Source organism: Bufo bufo, chromosome 10 (assembly GCF_905171765.1).
Source record: "Bufo bufo chromosome 10, aBufBuf1.1, whole genome shotgun sequence".
Taxonomy (NCBI): Eukaryota; Metazoa; Chordata; class Amphibia; order Anura; family Bufonidae; genus Bufo; species Bufo bufo.
Window position 1 is genome coordinate 4,080,966 of NC_053398.1, and position 24,074 is coordinate 4,105,039.

General features: G+C 48.7%; 1 protein-coding gene across 4 annotated transcripts in view; it reads right to left on the reverse strand.

Moving 5' to 3' along the window:
- Positions 1 to 23,797, reverse strand: part of BTBD10 (BTB domain containing 10) — a 36,461-nt gene extending 12,664 nt beyond the window's left edge. Inside the window, exons 1-3 of one of the 4 annotated variants that reach the window (XM_040410630.1) lie at positions 23,665 to 23,797; positions 10,298 to 10,443; positions 2,155 to 2,351 (exon numbers count right to left, since the gene is read on the reverse strand). In XM_040410630.1, coding sequence (XP_040266564.1) covers positions 2,155 to 2,351; positions 10,298 to 10,398 — 298 coding nt within the window. In that variant the 5' untranslated portion in view covers positions 10,399 to 10,443; positions 23,665 to 23,797. Of the gene's footprint in view, positions 1 to 2,154; positions 2,352 to 3,576; positions 3,734 to 10,297; positions 10,444 to 23,595; positions 23,616 to 23,664 lie in introns of those variants that run through there. The other 3 variants (XM_040410631.1, XM_040410632.1, XM_040410628.1) reach the window with 3 other exon arrangements.
- Positions 23,798 to 24,074: the final 277 nt, after the last annotated feature.

Consider the following 24,074-nt stretch of genomic DNA (forward strand, 5'->3'; position numbering starts at 1 on the left):
GCATGATGGGAGTTTTGTAGTTTCTCAGCAGCTGGAGGTTGTCGATCCCTACGACAGGCTCCATAGCTGACAACTAGGGATGAGCGAATCGACTTCGGATGAAACATCCAAAGTCAATTCGCATAAAACTTTGTTCTAATACTGTACAGAGCCGGAGCAGGATCTCCGTACAGTATTAGAATGTATTGGCTCCGATGAGCTGAAGTTATTACTTCGCAAAGACTTCACGCAATAACTTCATAAATCTATTTCTACTGTAAAAAAAACAAAAAAAAAAAACATTTCCCGAACTCTGGTTCGGTTCCAAGTGGTACCAAGTAATAACTTCGGCTCATCGGAGCCAATACATTCTAATACTGTACGGAGCTGCTGCTCTGTACAGTATTAGAATGAAGTTTTATGTGAATCGACTTCGGATGTTTCATCCGAAGTCTACTCGCTCATCCCTAGTGACAACCCACAGGGTAAGAGTACTGGGCCCCGGACAGGTCACATCCTTCCACGACGGTTGAATAAGCCTCGTCACTTCACTGTCGTTTTGTGCCCATCACAACTCTGCGATTTAGAGCATTTAAGTGACGCTTGTATACTCCTGTACAGACCGCTGAGACCTGGATTTTTCTCCATCAGGAATAATTTTTGTTTCTGAAGGTCACAAGAAAAAAAAAAAAAGAAAAATACGCTTTTATAGCACCTGCCCTGTGATAATTTAGTCGGTTTTGGGGATCATTTTGCTTTTATGATGAAAGCTGCAGGGTAGTTTCTCCTAGTCAGATCCATGTAAACTTTCACATCATCTTGCCCTGAAAATTCTGGAATTCTGTGATTCAGTCACATAATGATGCAGTTACCATGGAAAACCATTACAGCCACACATCCAGCAGACCGGGAACCATCACAAGGCAGCCGATATCACGTTTTCTCCATGTTCCCAATAAATGACGTTATATTCATCAGCCACAGCAACAAAAATGTAAAACACAGAAGACATGAAACGTATGAGGTTCTGCAGCAGCTTGGGCAGAGTAACGTATTATAACACAGCAGCTGCTGAAGAACATCTTTTCAGAGGAGAGATGGGGCACATTGGCCAAGGGAGAAGAAAGTTCCTACCAAAGACCTGCGCTGATCAGCCATAACATTAAACCACCTACCGAATATTTTCTAGGCCACTAAATATCACTGACCCATTGAGGTATGGACCCCACAAGTCCTCTGACGGAGTCCTATAGCACCGGATGCTTTTAGTCCTGTAAGTTGTAAGGTGCCGCTGCCACTTATCTATGCAACGATTAGGTGAGTGGAATAGGTCATGTCCACATAATGCCAGGACCCAAGGTCTCCTGCAGAGCATCACTGCCCTCTTCCCATAGTACACCTGGTGCCATCTCGTCCCCAGGTAAGTGTCGCGCACGAACCTGCCCGTGCACATGATGCACCTATATTCTTCAGACCAGGTCACCTCCCTCATCTCCTCTGTAGGCTCTACCAGTGGTGGACAGCTCAGACCGGTCTGTGGCTACACAGCAAGCTGCCCTGTGTGTCCTGGCACATGACTATCACCAGCAGTGACTGTTTCAGCAATCTGCACCCCAGTAGTTCCTCTGCAGGCTTGCAATCACTTTGTGGACACATCACTGAGCGCTGGGCGCCCACGACTATGTTGCTGGTTCACCAGTTCTTCCCTGGACCACTTTTGGTAGGTACTAACCACTACATACTGGGAAACCCCCCATAAAACCTGCTGATCCCATCATCTAGACATCACCCTTTGCCCTCGTCATAGTCAGATCCTTGTGCTTGCCCATTTTTCCTGCTTCCAACACAGCCCTTAAGTTGACTTGCTGCTCGATATATCTTTACAATTAGATGGACCTGCCCTTCAACCAAGCAGATGAATCAGACTGTATATAGCCGAGAACAATATATGCAGAACAGCATGAAGTAATACCAGACGAGAAATTCTGCGTGCAAGTTTCTATAAAAATAGCTTCTCAATCTCAGAGCAACTCCTACACAATGAAGACCGGATACCGCGCATGTGAAGGTAGGATAAATGAACGCGCGTCGCTCTCCAGCCTTGAATTTCTGCAATGCATTTATCAATGGAGGAACTCTGAGCCCGTATCGGAGGATCGCCAGCAGGCGACTTACCGCTCTGATGCTGCCGTGTAGGTGAGGTAACGTTTCGGATGCAGGGAGTCAGCTGGCTCTCTCCTCTTTCATGGGACGAGTCTCGAGATCTATCACTTGATCGGCGTCTATCTCGTGAACGTTCGTGACCGCCACTGGCACCATGGAGACTCATCTTTGTGCGGCCAGCTCCTGCTCTAGCTCCTCGAGACGGAGTGCTGGAAAAGGAGGAACATTCGTTTACGTTAGAGAACACAAAAACGGGAAATCAGCCATAAACACGGAGAAAAAGTTCACATGCAGAGGACAGCAAGAAACTGATGCACATAAAGCAAAGGAACCCTCAAACTCAGATCTGCAGGGATTTAAACCATTTCACAGCGAGGAGGCGACAGGGGCCTAAAGACAGAGGAGGCGACAGGGGCCTAAAGACAGAGGAGGCGACAGGGGCCTAAAGACAGAGGAGGCGACAGGGGCCTAAAGACAGAGGAGGCGACAGGGGCCTAAAGACAGAGGAGGCGACAGGGGCCTAAAGACAGAGGAGGCGACAGGGGCCTAAAGACAGAGGAGGCGACAGGGGCCTAAAGACAGAGGAGGCGACAGGGGCCTAAAGACAGAGGAGGCGACAGGGGCCTAAAGACAGAGGAGGCGACAGGGGCCTAAAGACAGAGGAGGCGACAGGGGCCTAAAGACAGAGGAGGCGACAGGGGCCTAAAGACAGAGGTGGCTTTTGGCAGGAGAAGACAAAGGACAAGTGCTCAGCAAGTGAGAAGGGCTCCATTCTGTTCTCAGCTATAGGGGGCGCTCAATAGTGAAGAGGTAGGGGGAGACTGCTCATTGCAAACTGCACCCAGATCTACAGGGACTTATTTAGGGGAGCTTTAAACAGACCCAAGTATTCTACTGCATAGAAGCCAAAAAGAAGGCAACTGAAACACAGCAACGTCGGACAGGCGGCCGCCGGGTGTCTGCTGCAGGCTTTGTGAAGTAGATGGAGATGTCCTCGAGGTGATTACAGAGAAGCAGGTAATTATTACACCTGTCGGACATCAAAGTGCACCTGACAGTATAATTTACAAAAAAAAATCTAAAAGAAAGAAATCGTAATACAATAAGATTCACTGGAAATGTGCGACCACCCGGGTAAGGAACAGGCACAGTCACCACATCCCATATAGAGCGAGACTCCTAACAGTCACTCATAAGAGTAAATGCAGGAGGCACTCAGACACGAGCAGAGCGTTCACCTACACATCAGTGCCGGAAACCCAGCGGAAACAGACGGCCCCGGTAAAAGTGACAAACTGAACAAAGGAAGCTGCACAACATGACATCTCCATCTCACACAAAGGGAAGCCTTTCATCTCGGGCAGGAAAGCTGCACCTCTCCCGTATATCACTCACAGCCCCCCAGGCGAGACGTATATGACGAGACATACGCACCTTGCACTCCAACCACTCATGCACAGGAAAGCCTTTGCTACGAGAACACAAAGGAATCGAGTGGCATCAAACAACGACTGTCCAAAAGCCGGCTCAGCATCCCTGCGCATGCCTCGCGAAGTTCAGCATATTGCAATTCTGCGGCAGCGTCTGGACGTCCTTTAGCCTTCCTTACCCCTGTGCCTCTCAATGGCAGCTATGCAGGAGGCGCCACCTCCCAGATATTAATACAAATCATTTTCACACAGTGATTCAGACTCGCGTAGTGATCGGGCTGACGTCTCCAGCCACACCACCCCATTAGAGCTGCTTTGTGAGAGCAGTTTTACCAGCCGGCTGCTATTGGATGTCCCACGGTGACGGGCAGAACACGGACGGGAGGGGTTTCTGAGCTATTCCCAGGCTAACGAGATTTTCTAGTAGGACTCGTTAGATCTGATGCCATGGCTGCTGCAAATTACTCAAAAGAATGACTTAAACCTCTGTCATTCACAGAATGTATAGTTCATTGACAAACAGAAGGCAACCCCTATCGCGGATGAACGAGCGCTCGCTGGAAGGAGCCGTCAAATGGAAGAAACAAAGAATGCTGCAGTCTGACAAAATAATCCAGAAACTGTGGGCGTGCTCGGCGAGCAGAGGGTACGGGGGAAGCAGGGTACACGATTTACCAGGGGTGTGTGTATATCTGCAGTTATGGAGGAGAACACATGAAGCAACGGGGCAACCATCAGCAGAACTGAAGCAAAGTTAGGGGTTAACCTAATGGTTTTGGTGAATAGGATGATGTTTTGCTCTCTGTTATCAGACATTTAATATTATTAGTCAATAGACGAAGTGGCAGGGCTTCTATATACCTCTCCGTGAACCCTCTCCCCCATCTCCAGTGCTGGGAACCACCAGTAACCTCTATAGCAAGGACCAGCAACCTCCAGCACTCCAGCTGTTCTGAAACTACAACTCCCAGAATCCTCTTTTCACTTCTATGACAGTTACAAGAACAGCCAAGGATGTGTGCATGCTGGGAGTGGTAGTTTCAGAGCAGCTGGAGTGCCGGAGGTTGCTGACCCCTGCTCTATTTACATGGGACTGACCACAGCTGCGCACTTTCGGTACAGCGGCCTTGCAAGGTCGGCCACTCAAGTCAGAAAAATGGTAAAACAAGTGTGAAACGAGACACAGTGAAACCTTCCTACGTTGTGTACCATACATCACCAGAAGAGCGCTGCGCTGCCATGTATTAGGAGGTCACACACCGCAAACTATCCGCACAACGTTCAGCCGCAGAAACATTTCCAACACATCGTGATATGTAATGTACCGAGACAGAACTATTAAGGTCATGCTCACACATCTCTTCGGACTTATGCTTGAAGAAAAATGTGAAATATCCCCAAAAATATATGCATTAGGATGAAATACATTTCACAAAAAATAAAAATAATAAAGTAATCCGCACCTATAGTGACAGGAGATTTTCCGTTGATTGCTGGTAAATTAAACCTCCTCATTGTAAAAATGAGAACATCTGACGCTTTCTATTAGGGCCGACACAACCATAGTTTTGGAACGATCTGAGTTTTATAGATCCGCGATTAGCGGACCTCCAAACACTTACAGCCGTGTGCATTAGTCCTTACTTTGTGTTTCAACTTCTCATAATTCCCCCCCCAGAACTCTGCTTGCCATCAATGAATAGAAAAGTTACTTAAATCTAGAGCAGGGTTTCTCAAAGGGGGCCATATGGTACAATGTGGCCCTCTCAAAATATCCTGTGGGGGGGCCACAGAGGAAAGTGAAAAATGAAGAACACAGAAGTGACCGAGAAAACACAGAAGTGAAGAACACAGAAGTGACCGTGCTTCCCAGGGAATAGATCGCCAGGTGTGATCTGAAGAACGTTGCTTCCGCTTCCTTCTCCCACTTCCGCGCGCCTGCTATGACAGGGGGGCCACAGGAAGGAAACCAAGTCAGAAGGGGGCCAGAGTCAGAAAAAGGTTAAGAAACACGGAACAGAACCAACCACTCACAGCGGAGTCTGTTACAATGTAACCAGTCTAGACAATCGTCTGTGGGCAGGACTGAAGGCTGATACATTGTGACAAAGTATCAGCATAAGATAATAGCTTGCGATTGTATTTAGGGTACTTTCACACTAGCGTTTTTCTTTTCCAGCACTGAGTTCCGTCCTAGGGGCTCAAATCCGGAAAAGAACTGATCAGTTTTATCCTAATGCATTCTGAATGGAGAGTAATCCGTTCAGGATGCATCAGGATGTCTTCAGTTCAGTCTTTTTGACTGATCAGGCTTTTCAGAAAACCGTAGCATGTTGTATTTTTACCTCCGGCCAAAAATCCAGAACACTTTTCGTTTTTTCCAATGCATATCAAAATCCTGATCAGGATTCAAATGTAATCCGTTTTCACACGTTTTTCTGGATCCGGCAGGCAGTTCCGGTGATAGAATTGAACACCGAATTCCAACAACGCTAGTGTGAAAGTAGCCTTACCTCAACGCTGGTTACCTAGACCAGATACTACTGTAGCAAACCTTCAGTTATGGGTTTGGTTTTGGCCTCAGTGTAAATCTAAATGTTTTCATTCACTGACAGCAAGTAAAGATGCATACCTGGATTATGCAATAACAAAGGTTTATATGAAACCAGAAAAACACTGCTGTATCCAGGACGGTATTTTGTGCAAGCATAATTTGGTGCAGATTCCATGGCACCAGTCTGGGAGGCCGTGGTGCCGGTCATGTGGCCACGGTTTAATGTGGTAACCATGCCAAGGAGGGACGTGTCCTTTCTTGGCACAGTAGACGGATTCTGCGCAGCTGCTTAGCGCCTTTTTGGTGTGCAATCCACACCAATTTTGACCTGCACAAAACACTGCATGAATGGCCCCTTAACAGAGTTCCCCTTTAACCACAAGGCTGACAATTTCCCATGTGGCGCAATCCAAATATTCCGTACTGACCTTTGAGTTGACCAGAACAAGCTCCAACTGTACATTACATGTTACATGAAAAAGAAATTGAACGCGTTGGTTCCCTATGTATTCTGTTCCATAAACTTCCCATAGAGTAAACATTACACCGGCCCCGAGATGCACTTTCATGGGTTGATGGATACAAATCCACAGCACTTTATTAAAAGACGAAATTCTAATGGTATTAGAACTTACCTGCTACTAAAATATGCAAAAGGGTCAAATAAAAACGCCCCAGAACTGCAGATCCCGAGCCAGGAACCGAGTGACAGCGATCCTGCTCCTGACCTGCCGTCAGTCTACGACCTCCCTGATATCAATGGTGCAAAACAGTATCTGCATCAGCCGGGGAGCCGTGTGCACAAGTCACAAATACAGGCCTTGATCTTCAGCTGAGGCCAACTAGGGACACATCGAAGCTTGCAAATATGGGCCTCGATTACAGACTTTGCTGCAGTCACATATATTATTCCTAAAATGGAACCGAATCCCAGCAAAGAAAGCAGACAGAAAAGTTTTAGAGCCTTCAGGGAAGATCTGTCTTTGGACATGTTCCAGATACCACAGCGCCATTGGTATTTTCTCTATGGTTGGGCAGAGCACACCTGTCCGATCATTACACAGGCAGAGATGGACCCCCCATGTGTCTGCCTGCCCTGCCTCGGGTCACCCTCAAGACCACCTTTCTGGGTCACTGAGGTGGAACCCACAACTATCTGACATTTACAGAATATCCTAGAGCAGGGATGGCTAACCCGCGGCCCTCCAGCTGCTGCAGAACTACAACTCCCAGCATGCCTGGACAGCCTACAGCTATTAGGGCATATTGGGAGCTGTAATTTTGCAGCAGCTGGAGGGCCACAGGTTGGGCATCCCTGTCCTAGAGACAAGGTGCCCTATATGGGACACTTCTGCCTTATCAGGGGGTGGGGAGGCACACAGTCGAGGTTTGATATGTATTTTATTTCATGTTCTGCATATTTATTCAGATTTTTAATAGATAATTATAATGAAATATTGTGCAGCTTTCCGTGAGTAGGTTGTTACCTTTGACTGTTCTAGTATTGCATTTTAAGACCCTCCAGACGTAATGTGTATATGTCAATGCCCTGTCCACAGCAGGAGCTCGATGGAGAGTCCGAATCCACTCATGAGGCACGTAAAACATAATATAATGGTAGAATAGCAGACGGGGGCAAGGATGTGTGTCCAAGAGGAGAGACAGGGGTGAAACTCAAAACGCAGCAGTATCCACCCAGACAATCTGTGCACATATCAAAATACCGGACCACGAAATGCTTGGACTATGTATGACGCTCAGGGGCCGCTGACACCCTCCGCAGGCTGCATGTAGACACACAAGAAAGCGATTTTGCACATCGTGAAAGGGAAGTGACACAATGCACCCCCCCCCCCGCACCGCACAGAAACTGCAAACATGAATACGAAGGGGAACAAAAATACTCCAGAATCTGATGAATTGTCCGCCTGAAACTGGAAGACGACCGCCACACAATCGTGAATTTCACCATTTAAAAAGAATCACTGACTTTACACACAAATCATGTTAACCATGAGGCTGAAGTCAGAATGAAAAACACCCAAGTCTCCTGTGATCGGAGCAGATGACTACTACTCTCAGTATTTACAAGCAGCTTGATCCCTCCTCCATCAGCACTAACACTAAGTGAGGATTTACATCATCTGGGACTTATGCTTTGCCTTTTACAAGTACCGATGAATGGGAAGGTACTTTTGTAAAGGGCCTTTTACACGGGCCGAGAATCCGCCAGATAATCGCTAATGAGCACTCATAGGAAACCTTGTTAGCTATTATCTGGCGGTGTAAAGGTGCCACAGATTACCAAAAGAACGAGCTAAACACGCGTTCATCAGGTATTTGGATCATTTGTGTAGGCACCTAAATCGTTGTTTGTCAGCAGCAGATTGTGCTGTGTAAACAACTAGTCTGTATGGGGACGAGAGATGGAATTCGTGATCACTGCTCCCCGTACTGTGGAGGAGATCGCTGCCTGTAAATGTGTCTCCTCCACTGACAGGCAGGCGATTGTCAGGAAAGAACGCTTCTGTATGGGGACGAGCGATGGCATTAGTGATCACTGCTCCCCATACTGTGGAGGAGATCGCTGCAGGTGAATATAGCAGTCTCCTTCACTGATGAGCACGATATTGCTGGCGAGGAACGCTTAGTTCCCAATAATTGCCTGCAAAATTGGCCGGTGTAAAGGGACCTTAAAAACATTTCTTCAATCAATCATCGCAAATCTAAACACCCCCAAGATGAAATGCTCTGTGGTCAGCTGCTCAGATCTCTTATGCATTGTGGTTGGCATCACATGTCCCTGTGTGAACAAGGGTTGTGCCGACCACAAAAGTATGGTGGAAAAGCAATATGTAGTAAGCATCCTAGTAATCCTGCATGAAGCTTAAGGATATATTCACATGAAGCAGACTTCTGTAACAGTCGCAGTCGTGAACAGAGCTCGGAGAAACGCATGCTCGTGCTGCAGGTATGCAATTCATTCCATCACAGAAAATGTGCAACTAACCTGCTGTGTGTCGAAGGGACAATATGAACGCTCAGCGACGTGTAGATGGAGCTGCACTGCCACCCTCGTGAACATGCATACTTGTGTAAGATGTCTATGTTGGGTCCAGAAGGAATCATTAGTATGTATGACACATAATATGTAATCATAGAAGACACCTGTAACCAGTCACGTTTGCCAGGGCTGGACCGGTGCACCCAGTCATGTTACCCTTACATGAAGCACAGGGTGTGCAAGGATACTGGAATCCATTCTCTTCTGATGGGGGATTACATATGCTCTCACACGGACAGTATCGAGGTGACTCCATCCAAGGGCCAAAAATTACAATGAAAATCATATCAGGGCATGATGTCATCTACTCTAACAAAGACAAAGGGTTAAGGGGGGGCACCTGAGGGTCGCATGTGATACCTGGTGAGGGTCTAGAACAAACCTATGGATTCCAATCACAAGGCCGATTCCTTGATTGCCCCTGGTTTTTAGATGGCTTCAGAAATAACAAAGGGTTTGTCTGGGATTTAAAATATTGGGAGTCCGGTTTTGCAGCTCATCCTCATTGTAATGAATGAAGTGGAGCTGCCATTGGACAGAAAACAGGATCAAGGGTGGCCCAATATGTAAGTATCTTTACTGGACAGGTCCTTCAAAGGGGTTGTATAATCTGAGACACTGGTGTCAAACAGGTGCAGGTCCCACCTCTGCCCCCGCTCCATTCACTTCTATGGGAATGCCTAAGAAAGCAGAGCCAGAGTGGAGGGCGGCCGAACACTTGCAGCTGCTCTCTGCTCACTTTGGGGGGGTCCCGTTCTGAACATAGGCGAGTGTCCAAAAGGTGGGACCCACAGCTATCAGACCTTGGTGGCATACCCTATGTGTCTGCAATGAGACAAGTTTATGGAGCAGCCATGCTTTAGACATAGGCCTCATCTGGCCAATTATATAGGTCTAGTAATAGCAAACTATTTACACCACAGAAAGTTCAGAAAGTAACGGAAGTTCTAAGTGCAGCAGATAAGTAACCTTGCAAAAGCATGGAAATAAAGCAGAGAACAGAGCAGAGCTACAAATTAACCAGCGACAGGGTATGATCATCATGCTCCACACACGCCATGGATCAAGGAGGTGCACTATGTACACGAGGTGCCACTCAGTACCTACCTTGAGTGTTTGTACAGTTTACGAGGTCTATTAGACAATTTCCGGTCCCAGTTCTCTGGATCACTGGAGTTACTGTCATAAGGATGAGGCCGTCCTGCCATGCCACTCCAGCTTCCTCACACTACTCTTCTGCAAGCACACATGACCTATATAACACAGCGTTATTCATCATCATCATACAAGAGGCCATGCAGAGTAAAAGCAAGCGGTTAGTAATCAAACCAGCCCCTCCATACAGAACGGTCAAAGCCTGCAATCGGTGTGGGATCACTGGGGGACATGGTTATGTACAGGGGGGGGACACCGCTAAAGGGGGAGCAAATATTCACTAGTTCTAAAAACACAAGTGAAAGGCTAGGCAGCTTATTCAGATGGTCAGACCCAAGGGGTAACCATCACAGAAGGTGTATAACCGCTCACACGATGGAACCCACCAGGGAGGTCTTCAATTTAAAGGGTCACTGAGCTCTCAGTAAACTCAAATCAAAAGTTTTGATTGAGCACTAAGACCACCACCGATCGCTAAGACGAGGAGAGAGAAGCACTCGCATATCGCGCTCTCTCCCGAGACTCAATAGAAGGTCTACGGGTCCGTCTCGCTTCAGTCTCTTGCAGTGAGGAGAGAGAGCACCTCTCTGTGCTCATTCTAGCGATCGGCAGGGGTCTCACTACTTGGACCCCAACCCATCAAAACTTTTGCTATGTCTATAACGACTCCTACAATAAACACGTGTGTACCTAGACCATTCGACTTCCAAACGTTCATAAAATATCAAAAACCTTTATTTCATATCATAATCACATCAATACAAGATTAAACCCATACATTAGAGTCCACATTACAAGGGACTTGCATGAAAGAGGGACGGCTGCAAAAGGCTAGCAATAGGGCTCTGTGTATGAGAGCAGGCAAACGCCATAGGGGCAAAGAGTACATCACATTGCACAAAGAAAGAGATCATGTGATCAATATAGTAATAGAATCCTAGATCTAACAATAAGATTAAATTGTCAGCCATGTACATACCCCAAATATCTCTGCCATACCAGCGTCCCTCACTTAACCAACGAGTTTGCCTGCTCCGATACACAGAGCCCTATTGCTAGCCTTTTCCAGCCGTCCCTCGCTCATGTAAGTCCCTTGTAATGTGGACTCTTTTGTAGGAGTTTAATCTTGTATTTATATATATATATTAGCAGAAGGACGCGGCTTCACACGGGTATATTACATCTATTTCATTTAATGTTTGTGTGTCGTTAAAAGATAGACAGTATCCCCCATAACAGTGACCTCTACAGCCCCTCACCCTTAACACTGCCCCCCCCCCCACAGTGCCCCGCCTCCTTAAATGGGACCCCTACAGCAGCCCATCCCCTTAACTTTGACCTTCCCAGCAGCCCGCCCCTTTAACAGTGAGTTTCACAGCACCCCACTCACTTGACAGTGACCTCCTCAGGGGCCCACCCCCTTAACAGTGACCTATACAGCACCCCACTCCCTTGACAGTGACTTCCTCAGAGGCCCACCCCCTTAACAGTGACCTATACAGCACCCCACTCCCTTGACAGGGACCTCCTCAGGGGCCCACCCCCTTAACAGTGACCTCCTCAGTACCCTGCTGCCTTAACAGTGACCTCCACAGCAGTTGCCCCTTTAATAGTGGCCCCTGCGCCCTTAACAGTGACCTCCACAGCACCCTGTCCCTTTAATGCTAGGGCTACACAACGACATGTGGATTTTTCTGCGACTGTTGCGTGGCAGTGCAACACCATAGACCATCATAAAAATTGTTATGCAACATCAATCTGGATCTGGTAATTTCTAACGATGCAGAGCTTGTTGGAAATGTTACTGTCGGAGAAACACTAGGTAATAGTGACCCCAATATAATTATATTCCCCCTGAACTATAAAAAGCAAAACTCCATCAGGCAGAGCAAACATGCTGCATTTCAAAAAGGCCAATTTCCCGGGGTTGAGGGCAGCATTTCAGGGCATAGACTGGGAGCAGCTACTGTCACATAATAATACTGAGGATAAATGGGAGAGCTTCAAATCCACATTGAGTAATTGCACTAAAAAATGTATCCCCTTATGTAACAAGTATAAACGGCTAAAAATAAACCCCCCATGGCTTACAGCTACTGTAAAAAGAGTAATAAAAGACAAAAAAAGGGCAGTTAAAAAAATGCAAATCTGAGGGGTCAGCTGGAGCATTTGAAGATTACAAAGGGCTTAATAAAATCGGTAAAAAGGAGATAAAATTAGCAAAGATAACAAACAGCAGGTAGCAAAAGAAAGCAAAACAAATCCCCAAAAAATTCTTTAAATCTATAAATGCTAAAAAACCTAGGTCCCCGAAATAATGGTAAGGGGGGAAGGTAGTCACTGAAGATAAGGAAAATGCAGAGTTACTAAATGTTTTTTTTTAGCTCTGTATATACAAAAGAGAAAGGAGCTGATCTCTGTGGTGCTGGGGCTGTTAGTACATCCAGTAATATACTCACTTGGCTGACTGTAGATATGGTCCAAGACAAGTTAAATAAGGTAAATGTGAACAAGGCTCCGGATCCAGATAGATTTCACCCAAGAGTGCTTAAAGAGCTCCGTTCAGTCATTGCTCTGCCCCTGTTTAGAGTTTTTAAAGATTATCCAAGTACTGGTACAGGGCCAAGTGATTGGCGCAAGGCAAATGTGGTGCCCATATAAAAAATTAAAAAAAAGAATCTAGGTCCTCCACAGGTAATTATAGACCAGTTAGTTTAACTTCTGTTGTGGAAAAAAATATTTGAAGGAATCTTAAGGGACTATATTCAGGAGTATGTGACTGTAAATATTATAAGTGATAACCAGCATGGGTTTACCAAGGACAGAAGTTGTCAGACTAACCTGATGTTTTTATGAGGTGGTGAGTAGTAGCCTGGACAGAGGGGCGGCTGTGGATTCAGTGAGGTAAGTAGAAGCCTGGACAGAGGCAGCTGTGGATGTAGTGAGGCGAGTAGAAGCCTGGACAGAGGGGCGGCTGTGGATGTAGTGAGGCGAGTAGAAGCCTGGACAGAGGGGCGGCTGTGGATGTAGTGAGGTGAGTAGTAGCCTGGAGACAGAGGAGTGGCTGTGGATGTAGTGAGGTAAGTAGAAGCCTGGACAGAGGAGTGGCTGTGGATGTAGTGAGGTAAGTAGAAGCCTGGACAGAGGGGCGGCTGTGGATGTAGGGAGGTAAGTAGAAGCCTGGACAGATGGGCAGCTGTGGATGTAGGGAGGTAAGTAGAAGCCTGGACAGATGGGCAGCTGTGGATGTAGTGAGGTAAGTAGAAGCCTGGACAGAGGCAGCTGTGGATGTAGTGAGGCGAGTAGAAGCCTGGACAGAGGGGCGGCTGTGGATGTAGTGAGGTGAGTAGAAGCCTGGACAGAGGGGCGTCTGTGAATATAGTGAGGCGAGTAGTAGCCTGGACAGAGGGGCGGCTGTGGATGTAGTGAGGTGAGTAGAAGCCTGGACAGAGGAGCGGCTGTGAATATAGTGAGGTGAGTAGTAGCCTGGACAGAGGGGCGGCGAGTAGAAGCCTGGACAGAGGGGCGGCTGTGGATGTAGTGAGGTGAGTAGTAGCCTGGAGACAGAGGAGTGGCTGTGGATGTAGTGAGGTAAGTAGAAGCCTGGACAGAGGAGTGGCTGTGGATGTAGTGAGGTAAGTAGAAGCCTGGACAGATGGGCAGCTGTGGATGTAGGGAGGTAAGTAGAAGCCTGGACAGATGGGCAGCTGTGGATGTAGGGAGGTGAGTAGTAGCCTGGACAGATGGGCGGCTGTGGATGTAGTGAGGTGAGTAGAAGCCCGGACAGAGGGGTGGCTGTGGATGTAGTGAGGCGAGTAGTAGACTGGACAGAGGAGCGGCTGTGAATATAGTGAGGTAAGTAGAAGCCCGGACAGAGGGGTGGCTGTGGATATAGTGAGGTGAGTAGTAGACTGGACAGAGGGGCGGCTGTGAATATAGTGAGGTGAGTAGAAGCCCGGACAGAGGGGTGGCTGTGGATGTAGTGAGGCGAGTAGTAGACTGGACAGAGGAGCGGCTGTGAATATAGTGAGGTAAGTAGAAGCCCGGACAGAGGGGTGGCTGTGGATATAGTGAGGTGAGTAGTAGACTGGACAGAGGGGCGGCTGTGAATATAGTGAGGTAAGTAGAAGCCCGGACAGAGGGGTGGCTGTGGATGTAGTGAGGCGAGTAGTAGACTGGACAGAGGGGCGGCTGTGGATGTAGTGAGGCGAGTAGTAGACTGGACAGAGGGGAGGCTGTGGAAGTTGTGTTTCTGGATTTTGCAAAGGCTTTTGATCCTGTCCCTCAGACGTTTAATAGGTAAAAGATCTTGTGCTTGGAAAGTATAGTTTGTAATTGGATAGAAAACTGTCTGAAGGACGTGTCCAGAGAGCTGTGGTCAATGATTCCTATTCATGGTCCCGGGTTATAGGTGGTGACCCCAAGGTTCAGTGCTGGGCCCTCTAATTTATTAATGATGTTGAGGACGGGATTAATAGCACCATTTCTATTTTTGCAGATGACACTAAGCTGTGTAGAACTGTGCGGTCTATGGAAGATGTCCATAAACTACAAGCTGACGTGGACACACTGAGTTCAAGTAATGAATCTTTGTAGTAATATTCTCTGTGCTTCATATGTCCTAGGACAGGGGTCAGCAACCTCCGGCACTCCAGCTGTTGCAAAACTACAATTCCCAGCATGCTCCATTCATTTCTGTGAGAGTTCTGAGAAGAGCAGAGGAAGTATGCATGCTGGGAGTTGTAGTTTTACAACATCTGGAGGGCCAGAGGTTGCCTACCCCTGTCCTAGGAGGTAACACTGGGAGAGTCACTTATAGAGAAGGATTTGGGTGTCCTTGTGGATGGTAGATTAAATTACAGCACAATGTCAATCAGCTGCTTCTAAGGCCACCAGGATACGGTCATGCATTAAACGAGGCATGGACTTGCGGGGCAGGGATGTAATAATTACCACTTTACAAAGCGCTGGTGCGGCCTCATCTGCAATATGCAGTGCAGTTCAGTGCACCAGTCCATACACTGCAGCTGGAAAAAGTACAGAGGAGAGCGACTGAACTGATAAGGGGCCTGGAGGGTCTTAGTTATGAAGAAAGATTAAAAGAATTGAATTTATTTAGTCTTGATAGGAGACGTCTAAGGAAGGAAGGAAGGGGGGGGGGGGGGGGGGGGGGACATGATTAACCTATAGAAAATACACTGCTCAAAAAAATAAAGGGAACACAAAAATAACACATCCTAGATCTGAGTTAATTAAATATTCTTCTGAAATACTTTGTTCTTTACATAGTTGAATGTGCTGACAACAAAATCACACAAAAATTAAAAATGGAAATCAAATTTTTAACCCATGGAGGTCTGGATTTGGAGTCACACTCAATTAAAGTGGAAAAACACACTACAGGCTGATCCAACTTTGATGTAATGTCCTTAAAACAAGTCAAAATGAGGCTCAGTAGTGTGTGTGGCCTCCACGTGCCTGTATGACCTCCCTACAATGCCTGTGCATGCTCCTGATGAGGTGGCGGACGGTCTCCTGAGGGACCTCCTCCCAGACCTGGACTAAAGCATCTGCCAACTCCTGGACAGTCTGTGGTGCAACGTGACGTTGGTGGATAGAGCGAGACATGATGTCCCAGATGTGCTCAATTGGATTCAGGTCTGGGGAACGGGCGGGCCAGTCCATAGCATCAATGCCTTCGTCTTGCAGGAACTGCTGACACACTCCAGCCACATGAGGTCTAGCATTGTCTTGCATTAGGAGGAACCCAGGGCCAACCGCACCAGCATATGGTCTCACAAGGGGGTCTGAGGATCTCATCTCGGTACCTAATGGCAGTCAGGCTACCTCTGGCGAGCACATGGAGGGCTGTGCGGCCCTCCAAAGAAATGCCACCCCACACCATTACTGACCCAATGCCAAACTGTTCCACATTTTGCAGAACGAAACGTTCGGTCCACAATAGAAAGGTCCTATCACTGTACGTTTTACGGACAAGAACAGAACATGTTCTACTTTTTGCGGGGCCACGGAAAAGACATACGGTGTGCTGTGCTCATCTTTTGTAGCCACATTAAAGTGAATGGGTCCGCATCCAATCTGCCCAAAATTTGGAGTAAGACAGAACTTGTGAGCATGAGCCCTTAGGAGTGGAGCATGAGGAAAAGACGGAAGTCACGCTCCACCCTCTCAGGCCCTGCATTCGTTTTTGTCCTGGATTTTAATACCGATAGCCTACCCTCAGGATAGTCATAAGTATCTGGTCAGCCGGTCTGCAGTACCATTCGCAGCCACCACCCAGTGCTCGCCCTGGAGTGAAGCAACCTGTCCAAACAGCTGATCGTTGGGGTGTTGGGAGTCAGGTCACAACTACCTCCCAAGCTGAGCCTCACTACCTGGGGCGCCTCAAAGCGCTGCTCTTCACCATACATACAGGCTGGAGGAGGCGCAGAGCTGATCCCGCGGCACGGTCTTCTTATCACCTCTAATTGTATGTTCACGTTTCGCGCTTCTTGGCTGATAACCCAGCAATCATTAACCTAACCTCCATACTAAAACAAGCAGAGGCCAAATCTAGTCACATACGGAAAAGCAGCAAAACCCTCCATTCATAAAACAAGCAGCAGATGCTACAATGTAGCAGGGAAACTAGAACACGGAGATGGTACGTGTTCACCACAGGATGTTTACAGCGTCAGTTCTTGGTTATTTCTGGAAGTCCCCTGAGGTTGAAACCGCCCCCCGAACCCCAAACATCTGCAAATCCCAGCGGGCCGGCGACAATCCTTCCCCATCTGCTGGTGGTATGTATTAGGCCCCTTTCACACTTGTGTTGTTGGATTCCGGCAGGCAGTTCAGTTGCCGGAAATGCCTGCCGGATGCGGAAATCTATATGCACACGGACTGCATTTGTTTACGGATCCGGATCAGTCTGAGAAATGCATTGAAATACCGGATCAGTCTCTCCGGTGTCATCTGGAAAAACAGATCCGGTATTTATTTTTTTCAAATTTTTAAAGGTCTGCGCATGTGCAGAGCGGAAGACCATCAGTGCAGTAATTTTAATGCCAGATCCGGCACTAAAACATTTCAATGGAAATTAAGGCAAGTGTTCCAGAATTTTGGCCGGAGAAAATTTTCTCCGGCCAAATACCGTAAAAGGGACTGAACTGAAGACATTGTGATGCATCCTGAATGGATTGCTCTCCATTCAGAATGCATTAGGACCAAACTGATCCGTTTTTTTCCCCGGTATTGAGCCCCTATGACGGAACTCAATACCGGAAAATTTTAACGCTAGTATGAAAGTAGCCTTAAGGCTGTTTCACATGAGCGAGTCCATTGCGGGAATCACGCTCCGTGTGTGTGTGTGGACTTGCAGGAGCGCACAGTATTATCATGATTTATAAGGCTATGTGCCTCTGCTTGACCTTATTTCTACAGAATTATACTGACAGCTTTATGTCACTATGATTCTGTGGAAAAAAGGCCATGCAGAGACACACAGCCTTATAAATCATGATAATGCCGTGCGCTCCTGCAATCCAGAGCGGAGGATCACACTCACACACGGAGCGTGATTCCCGCAATGGACTCGCTCGTGTGAAACAGCCCTTAGACTATGTCCACATCACATTCATCCCCCACTTTTGGTAGAAACAAATCCATAGGACCCATTCACCTGTCGGTGTCCTTTTGGCTTCCAATGGTCATGTAAGTTTTCTACCTTTATTTCAAGTGCTCCCTACGGCTCCTCTCCCCTTCCCTTAAGGGGCTCAGTGTTCAACCTGCAAGGTGGAGGGATCTCTAATGCCAGTGCATGCGCTGAATGAGCTCTGCTATGTTCCCATGCAGAGAACAGACCTGGAATGCTCAGCCATAATACACAGATGCATAAACAGGTAGCACTAGATCCTGGAGGCTGAAATCTTGTAATGCTTCATCCACCCCCGATGCCCATATATAAAGGCATCATCCTAATACATACACAGCATCTGCACAAGCAACCACAGGCTGAACAGGCCGCTGCATCAAAAACAGCACTATGTAGGTCAAACAGCTTTATGAGCTTACACTCGTGGTCTCTGCACCAGTCTGACCCTGGCTAAGAGAGACCCTGACCAGATTAATAGCCCAAATCCACGCCGAGCTCACCTGCACTAAAAACGGCGGCCCGGCCTATAATCCTGAGGTGTCCCCAGCAGTCCTGTCTGCACTGAGCATTAAAGGAAAATCAGATGTTATCTGCCTGACAAGGGCCTCTTAAAGTGATGGTCTAAAAATCTCTGGCAACTCTCTCCTCTGGTACTCCCGTTCCTGTTGTGTCCTCTGCTGCAGCCAAACCGAGGCAGCCTACAGCAGAGGACAGTGACTGGCTGCAGCAGTGAGGTGCCAAATCCAGGCACGTCACAGTAGTTGGTTGCGATGGTGATTTTTACATGTGTATATTTCGGGGAATTTTGTGCGCGTTTGTCTGTTTTGCTGTCGTCCCCACGGGGAGGGAGAGACTGAATCAGGGTCCATCTACATCCTAAATGAGGTGGGCCTCCACCTAACGACATTTGGCATCTATGACTCGTCTTATTGTCCAGCGCGATAATTGAAACCATAATATCTACCCCCCTCGGCCAAATTACTGCCCTCTTTGGATGGCACTCCCGACCATAAAATGCAGGCGGAGATGCATGTAAACAAACATCATCATCATCATCATCATCATCATGCCCCGTCCATTGGAGGAGCCACAATGACGTGGTCCTATACTTATTGCTCTATTTTGTTATAGGGACTTAAGGAAGCCGTACAGGTGAACGGGGCCTCCAGATACCTCAGCTTTTACAGCTATTCTCATTCATATTTATGGGGCCACAGGAGACTGCGCTGCCAGAAGGCCTCCTGATGCATTAAAAGTATAGAGGGGATTTTCTGAGACCCCCTAGTACACCGGGTGAAGGTCTAATAAGGAGACTTCCTGTTAATGGTCATTAGGCTCCTCTGAAAACACAGATATTTGCTAAAATAAATGGCGATTAATTTGTACATTGCTTGAAATAGAAGAGACGGGAGGAAGGGGTCATTCCATCAGCAGACTGGCCCCTTTCACACTTGCGTTGTTGGATTCCGGCACGCAGTTCCGTTGCCGCGACTGCCTGCCAGATCCGGATATCCGAAAGCAAACGGATATCATTTGTTTACGGCTCCTTCTGACAAACGCATTGAAATACCGGATCCGTCTCTCCGGTGTCATCCGAAAAAACGGATCAGATATTTATTTTGTTCACATTTTTAAAAGGTCTGCGCATGCGCACAGAGGATCGGTCAATGCAGCAATTTTAATGCCGGATCCGGCACTTATACATTCCTATGGAAATTAAGTGTTCTGGGATTTTGGCCGGATAAAATAGTGCAGCATGCTGCAGTATTTTCTCCGGCCAAATACCGTAAAAAGGACGGAACTGAAGACATCCTGATGCATCCTGAACGGATTGCTCTCCATTCAGAATGCATTAGGACCAACCTGATGCGTTTTTTCCTTCAACTTTAACGCTAGTGTGAAAATAGCCTAAATTATCCAAACTGTTTGATCGATTCTGTTATTTCCCATTGGCAGCGTACTGCGCTGCACTTTCAGCCACGACACATCGTCAGGACATAGTGCACGTATGCGTGCACTACGACCCGACGCTGTGACATCAGGACGGCAGCGTGCGGAGAAGACGACAGAGGAGCTGTGGAGCTGCGCCCCTACAGGAAAGACAAGTACTGCACTGGGGGGCAAGCTGATGGCACTTATAGGATGGGTGCCACAAAATGTCTCAATTCTTCTGGCATGCAGCACCTGAAGAAATACAGTGCCATCCTGCTCAATGATTCAAGTTTGTCCACAAATCCTAACTATAAAGCGGGCCAGATATAGGAGATGACTTCCAGGTGAAGGCCCTCCCGATCCCCCATACACATAGATGCTCAGCCATATGCATGTGAAGGGGATAAGGGAATAATCTGGCACCAGACCCCTCTGGCAGGCTGCTGATCTCCAAGAATAAAAGGGTTGTACAAGTGAAATCCAACACGCCGACTCTTCTCTCCCTGATATCCGATGTCGCGGGAGATCCCCCACACACATTAGATGGTCAACCGACATACATCTAATGTCATGGCCAGCTTTAGAAATAGGAAGGGTTCAAATCGGCACTTGGTGTGTGTGGGGGGGGGGGGGGGTCAATCTGATCGCACAGGGGGGAACAAAGTGTGTTGGGGACGGATGAGTTTTTATAAAGGTAAAACAGTCTATTAATTCATTTTTTTATTTTTTTTATTAGAGTACTTGATTAATCCTAAAAATTAATCGGTAGAATACTCAATTTCTAAAATAATCGTTTACTGCAGCCTTAATGTCACGGCTCTATCAATCCTTCCATACGCGTAGTGAACTGGAATGGTTTCGGCCATGCTACAGCGTTCACATCGCTATCCTGTCAGACTGCCTTCATAAACCGATATTTACACTATTTGCTGCCAATAGGGATAAGCAGCTCACATTGCCGCTCATCTCTTCCAACTTCAGGGGCAGCTGAGCAGTGACGATGCACATAAGACTATCAGTGGGATTAATTGGCTATTTTAAGTGGCCATCTTTGGGGGTTGTGATGTTGTGACCACCGCCCAGATATAGAATAAAACATCAAGTTCCTTCTGCTCCACACAATGTGACTACAGGTCGTGTACAGATAAAACCAAGGAGATCAAACGCGACTGAAAACAATCAGCACCATATCCTCAGGCTCAGCCTTCCTGCTCTCTATTGCGCACATTAGATCTCACTTCCTTATAAAGTCAAAGGAGCCACAGACCACAATAGGACAAGATGTGTCCCAACATAGGAAATCTCAGGCCAGGGAGAGGGTGTAATGGTCTCCCCCAAAGGAACACACACAACTGGTGTGCAACTCTGACCAAGGTAATAGCAGTAGAGACAACTCTCCCCATACACTTTTGCGATATGAGCCGACGTCGGGAAAGTTCCCACTGGAGCACCCCGTAAACACACGACACGCTACATGTGGGCACCGGAGGACCACGTGAAGAGACAAAACCATGTGGCACATATAATCCCAGCACCCACAAGAAAGGAGACGTCCTAGAAATGATCCCCAGAATTATCCCCGCTACTTCCGCAGCGCGGTGGATGAGGCTGCTCCAGTCACATCTCAGGGCATGTCCACACAGGACGCTTACGCTGTGGAGCTTCTGCTAAGGAAAATCCACAGCGTCTTACAACAGCAACAAAGTGGAACTAAAACTCCAAGCACGGCGTACAGCTATACCGCACTGAACATAGTAATGTATCGACTGACATCGCTTTCATTACTATTAGCTGAAATATAAACAATGTATCAAAGCAGTGGAAGAAACGTCCGCAGGGAGGGAATGCGGGGACGAAGCGCACGTGTCCGTAAGGAGCGCTGAATGAGCCCAAAACGCCTGACGCTACAAGGTACAGCCATAACTAAAGGTTTAAGGGCCCTCATCAAGTTTAGATTTCGGGTCACCCCATACCTCTGCCCACCAGTCCCGTCACCCCATACCTCTGCCCACCAGTCCCGTCACCCCATACCTCTGCCCACCAGTCCCGTCACCCCATACCTCTGCCCACCAGTCCCGTCACCCTATACCTCTGCCCACCAGTCCCGTCACCCCATACCTCTGCCCACCAGTCCCGTCACCCCATACCTCTGCCCACCAGTCCCGTCACCCCATACCTCTGCCCACCAGTCCCGTCACCCCATACCTCTGCCCACCAGTCCCGTCACCCCATACCTCTGCCCACCAGTCCCGTCACCCCTCACACCGGGCCCTGATACCCACCAGTCCTGTCACCCCTCACACCGGGCCCTCATACCCACCAGTCCTGTCACCCCTCACACCGGGCCCTCATACCCACCAGTCCTGTCACCCCTCACACCGGGCCCTCATACCCACCAGTCCTGTCACCCCTCACACCAGGCCCTCATACCCACCAGTCCTGTCACCCCTCACACCAGGCCCTCATACCCACCAGTCCTGTCACCCCTCACACCCGGCCCTTATACCCACCAGTCCTGTCACCCCTCACACCAGGCCCTCATACCCACCAGACCTGTCACCCCTCACACCAGGGTCTCATACCCACCGGTCCTGTCACCCCTCACACCAGGCCCTCATACCCACCAGTCCTGTCACCCCTCACACCAGGGTCTCACCCACCAGTCCTGTCACCCCTCACACCAGGCCCTCATACCCACCAGTCCTGTCACCCCTCACACCGGGCCCTCATACCCACCAGTCCTGTCACCCCTCACACCAGGCCCTCATACCCACCAGTCCTGTCACCCCTCACACCAGGCCCTCATACCCACCAGACCCGTCACCCCCTCACACCAGGCCCTCATACCCACCAGTCCTGTCACCCCTCACACCAGGCTCTCATACCCACCAGTCCTGTCACCCCTCACACCAGGCCCTCATACCCACCAGACCCGTCACCCCCTCACACCAGGCCCTCATACCCACCAGTCCTGTCACCCCTCACACCAGGCCCTCATAACCACCAGTCCTGTCAGTCCTCACACCGGGCCCTCATACCCACCAGTCCTGTCACCCCTCACACCAGGCCCTCATACCCACCAGTCCTGTCACCCCTCACACCAGGCCCTCATACCCACCAGTCCTGTCACCCCTCACACCAGGCCCTCATACCCACCAGTCCTGTCACCCCTCACACCAGGCTCTCATACCCACCAGTCCTGTCACCCCTCACACCAGGCTCTCATACCCACCGGTCCTGTCACCCCTCACACCAGGCTCTCATACCCACCGGTCCTGTCACCCCTCACACCAGGCCCTCATACCCACCAGTCCTGTCACCCCTCACACCAGGCTCTCATACCCACCGGTCCTGTCACCCCTCACACCGGGCCCTCATACCCACCGGTCCTGTCACCCCTCACACCAGGGTCTCATACCCACCAGTCCTGTCACCCCTCACACCGGGCCCTCATACCCACCAGTCCTGTCACCCCTCACACCGGGCCCTCATAACCACCAGTCCTGTCAGTCCTCACACCAGGCCCTCCTCCGCACCCATTGCTGTCAGACGCACTGCCCGCCCCTCACACGCCGCCCTGTAACCCCCATTCACACTACTGCACCCACATATCCTCCCCCTCAAATTCCTGTCACGTACATACAGCTCCCCCCAGGCCGCACACCCCAAGAATGGCGATGTCAGGGGCTCTGCCTCACTAGACGCCTCCGCTCCACCGACCCCCACGACTCACCTTCCGTCCACCCTATACCTCCATGCGGGCCGCTCCCTCCGCACACCGCAAGAAGAACACCGCAGAGCAGCCTCCGTGCGTCACCGCAAACACAGGATGCGTAATCTCGCGAGAGTACAGGAAGAGGCTGTTTAAGGACGCGGTAAAATCTCACGAGAACAAAGACCAAATCTCGCGTAACAAAAATCTATGACATTAGTGAGTGACAGCAATGAGAGGAGATCACGTGTCTGGTCTCCTGGAGACGGCGCCGCCCAGCTCTATGGGTGTCTGAGGGGACACAGGGCAGAATGATAGAGGTATATATACAGGAGCAGTATGATAGAGGTATATATACAGGGGCAGTATGATAGAGGTATATACAGGAGCAGTATTATAGAGGTATATATACAGGGGCAGTAGGATAGAGG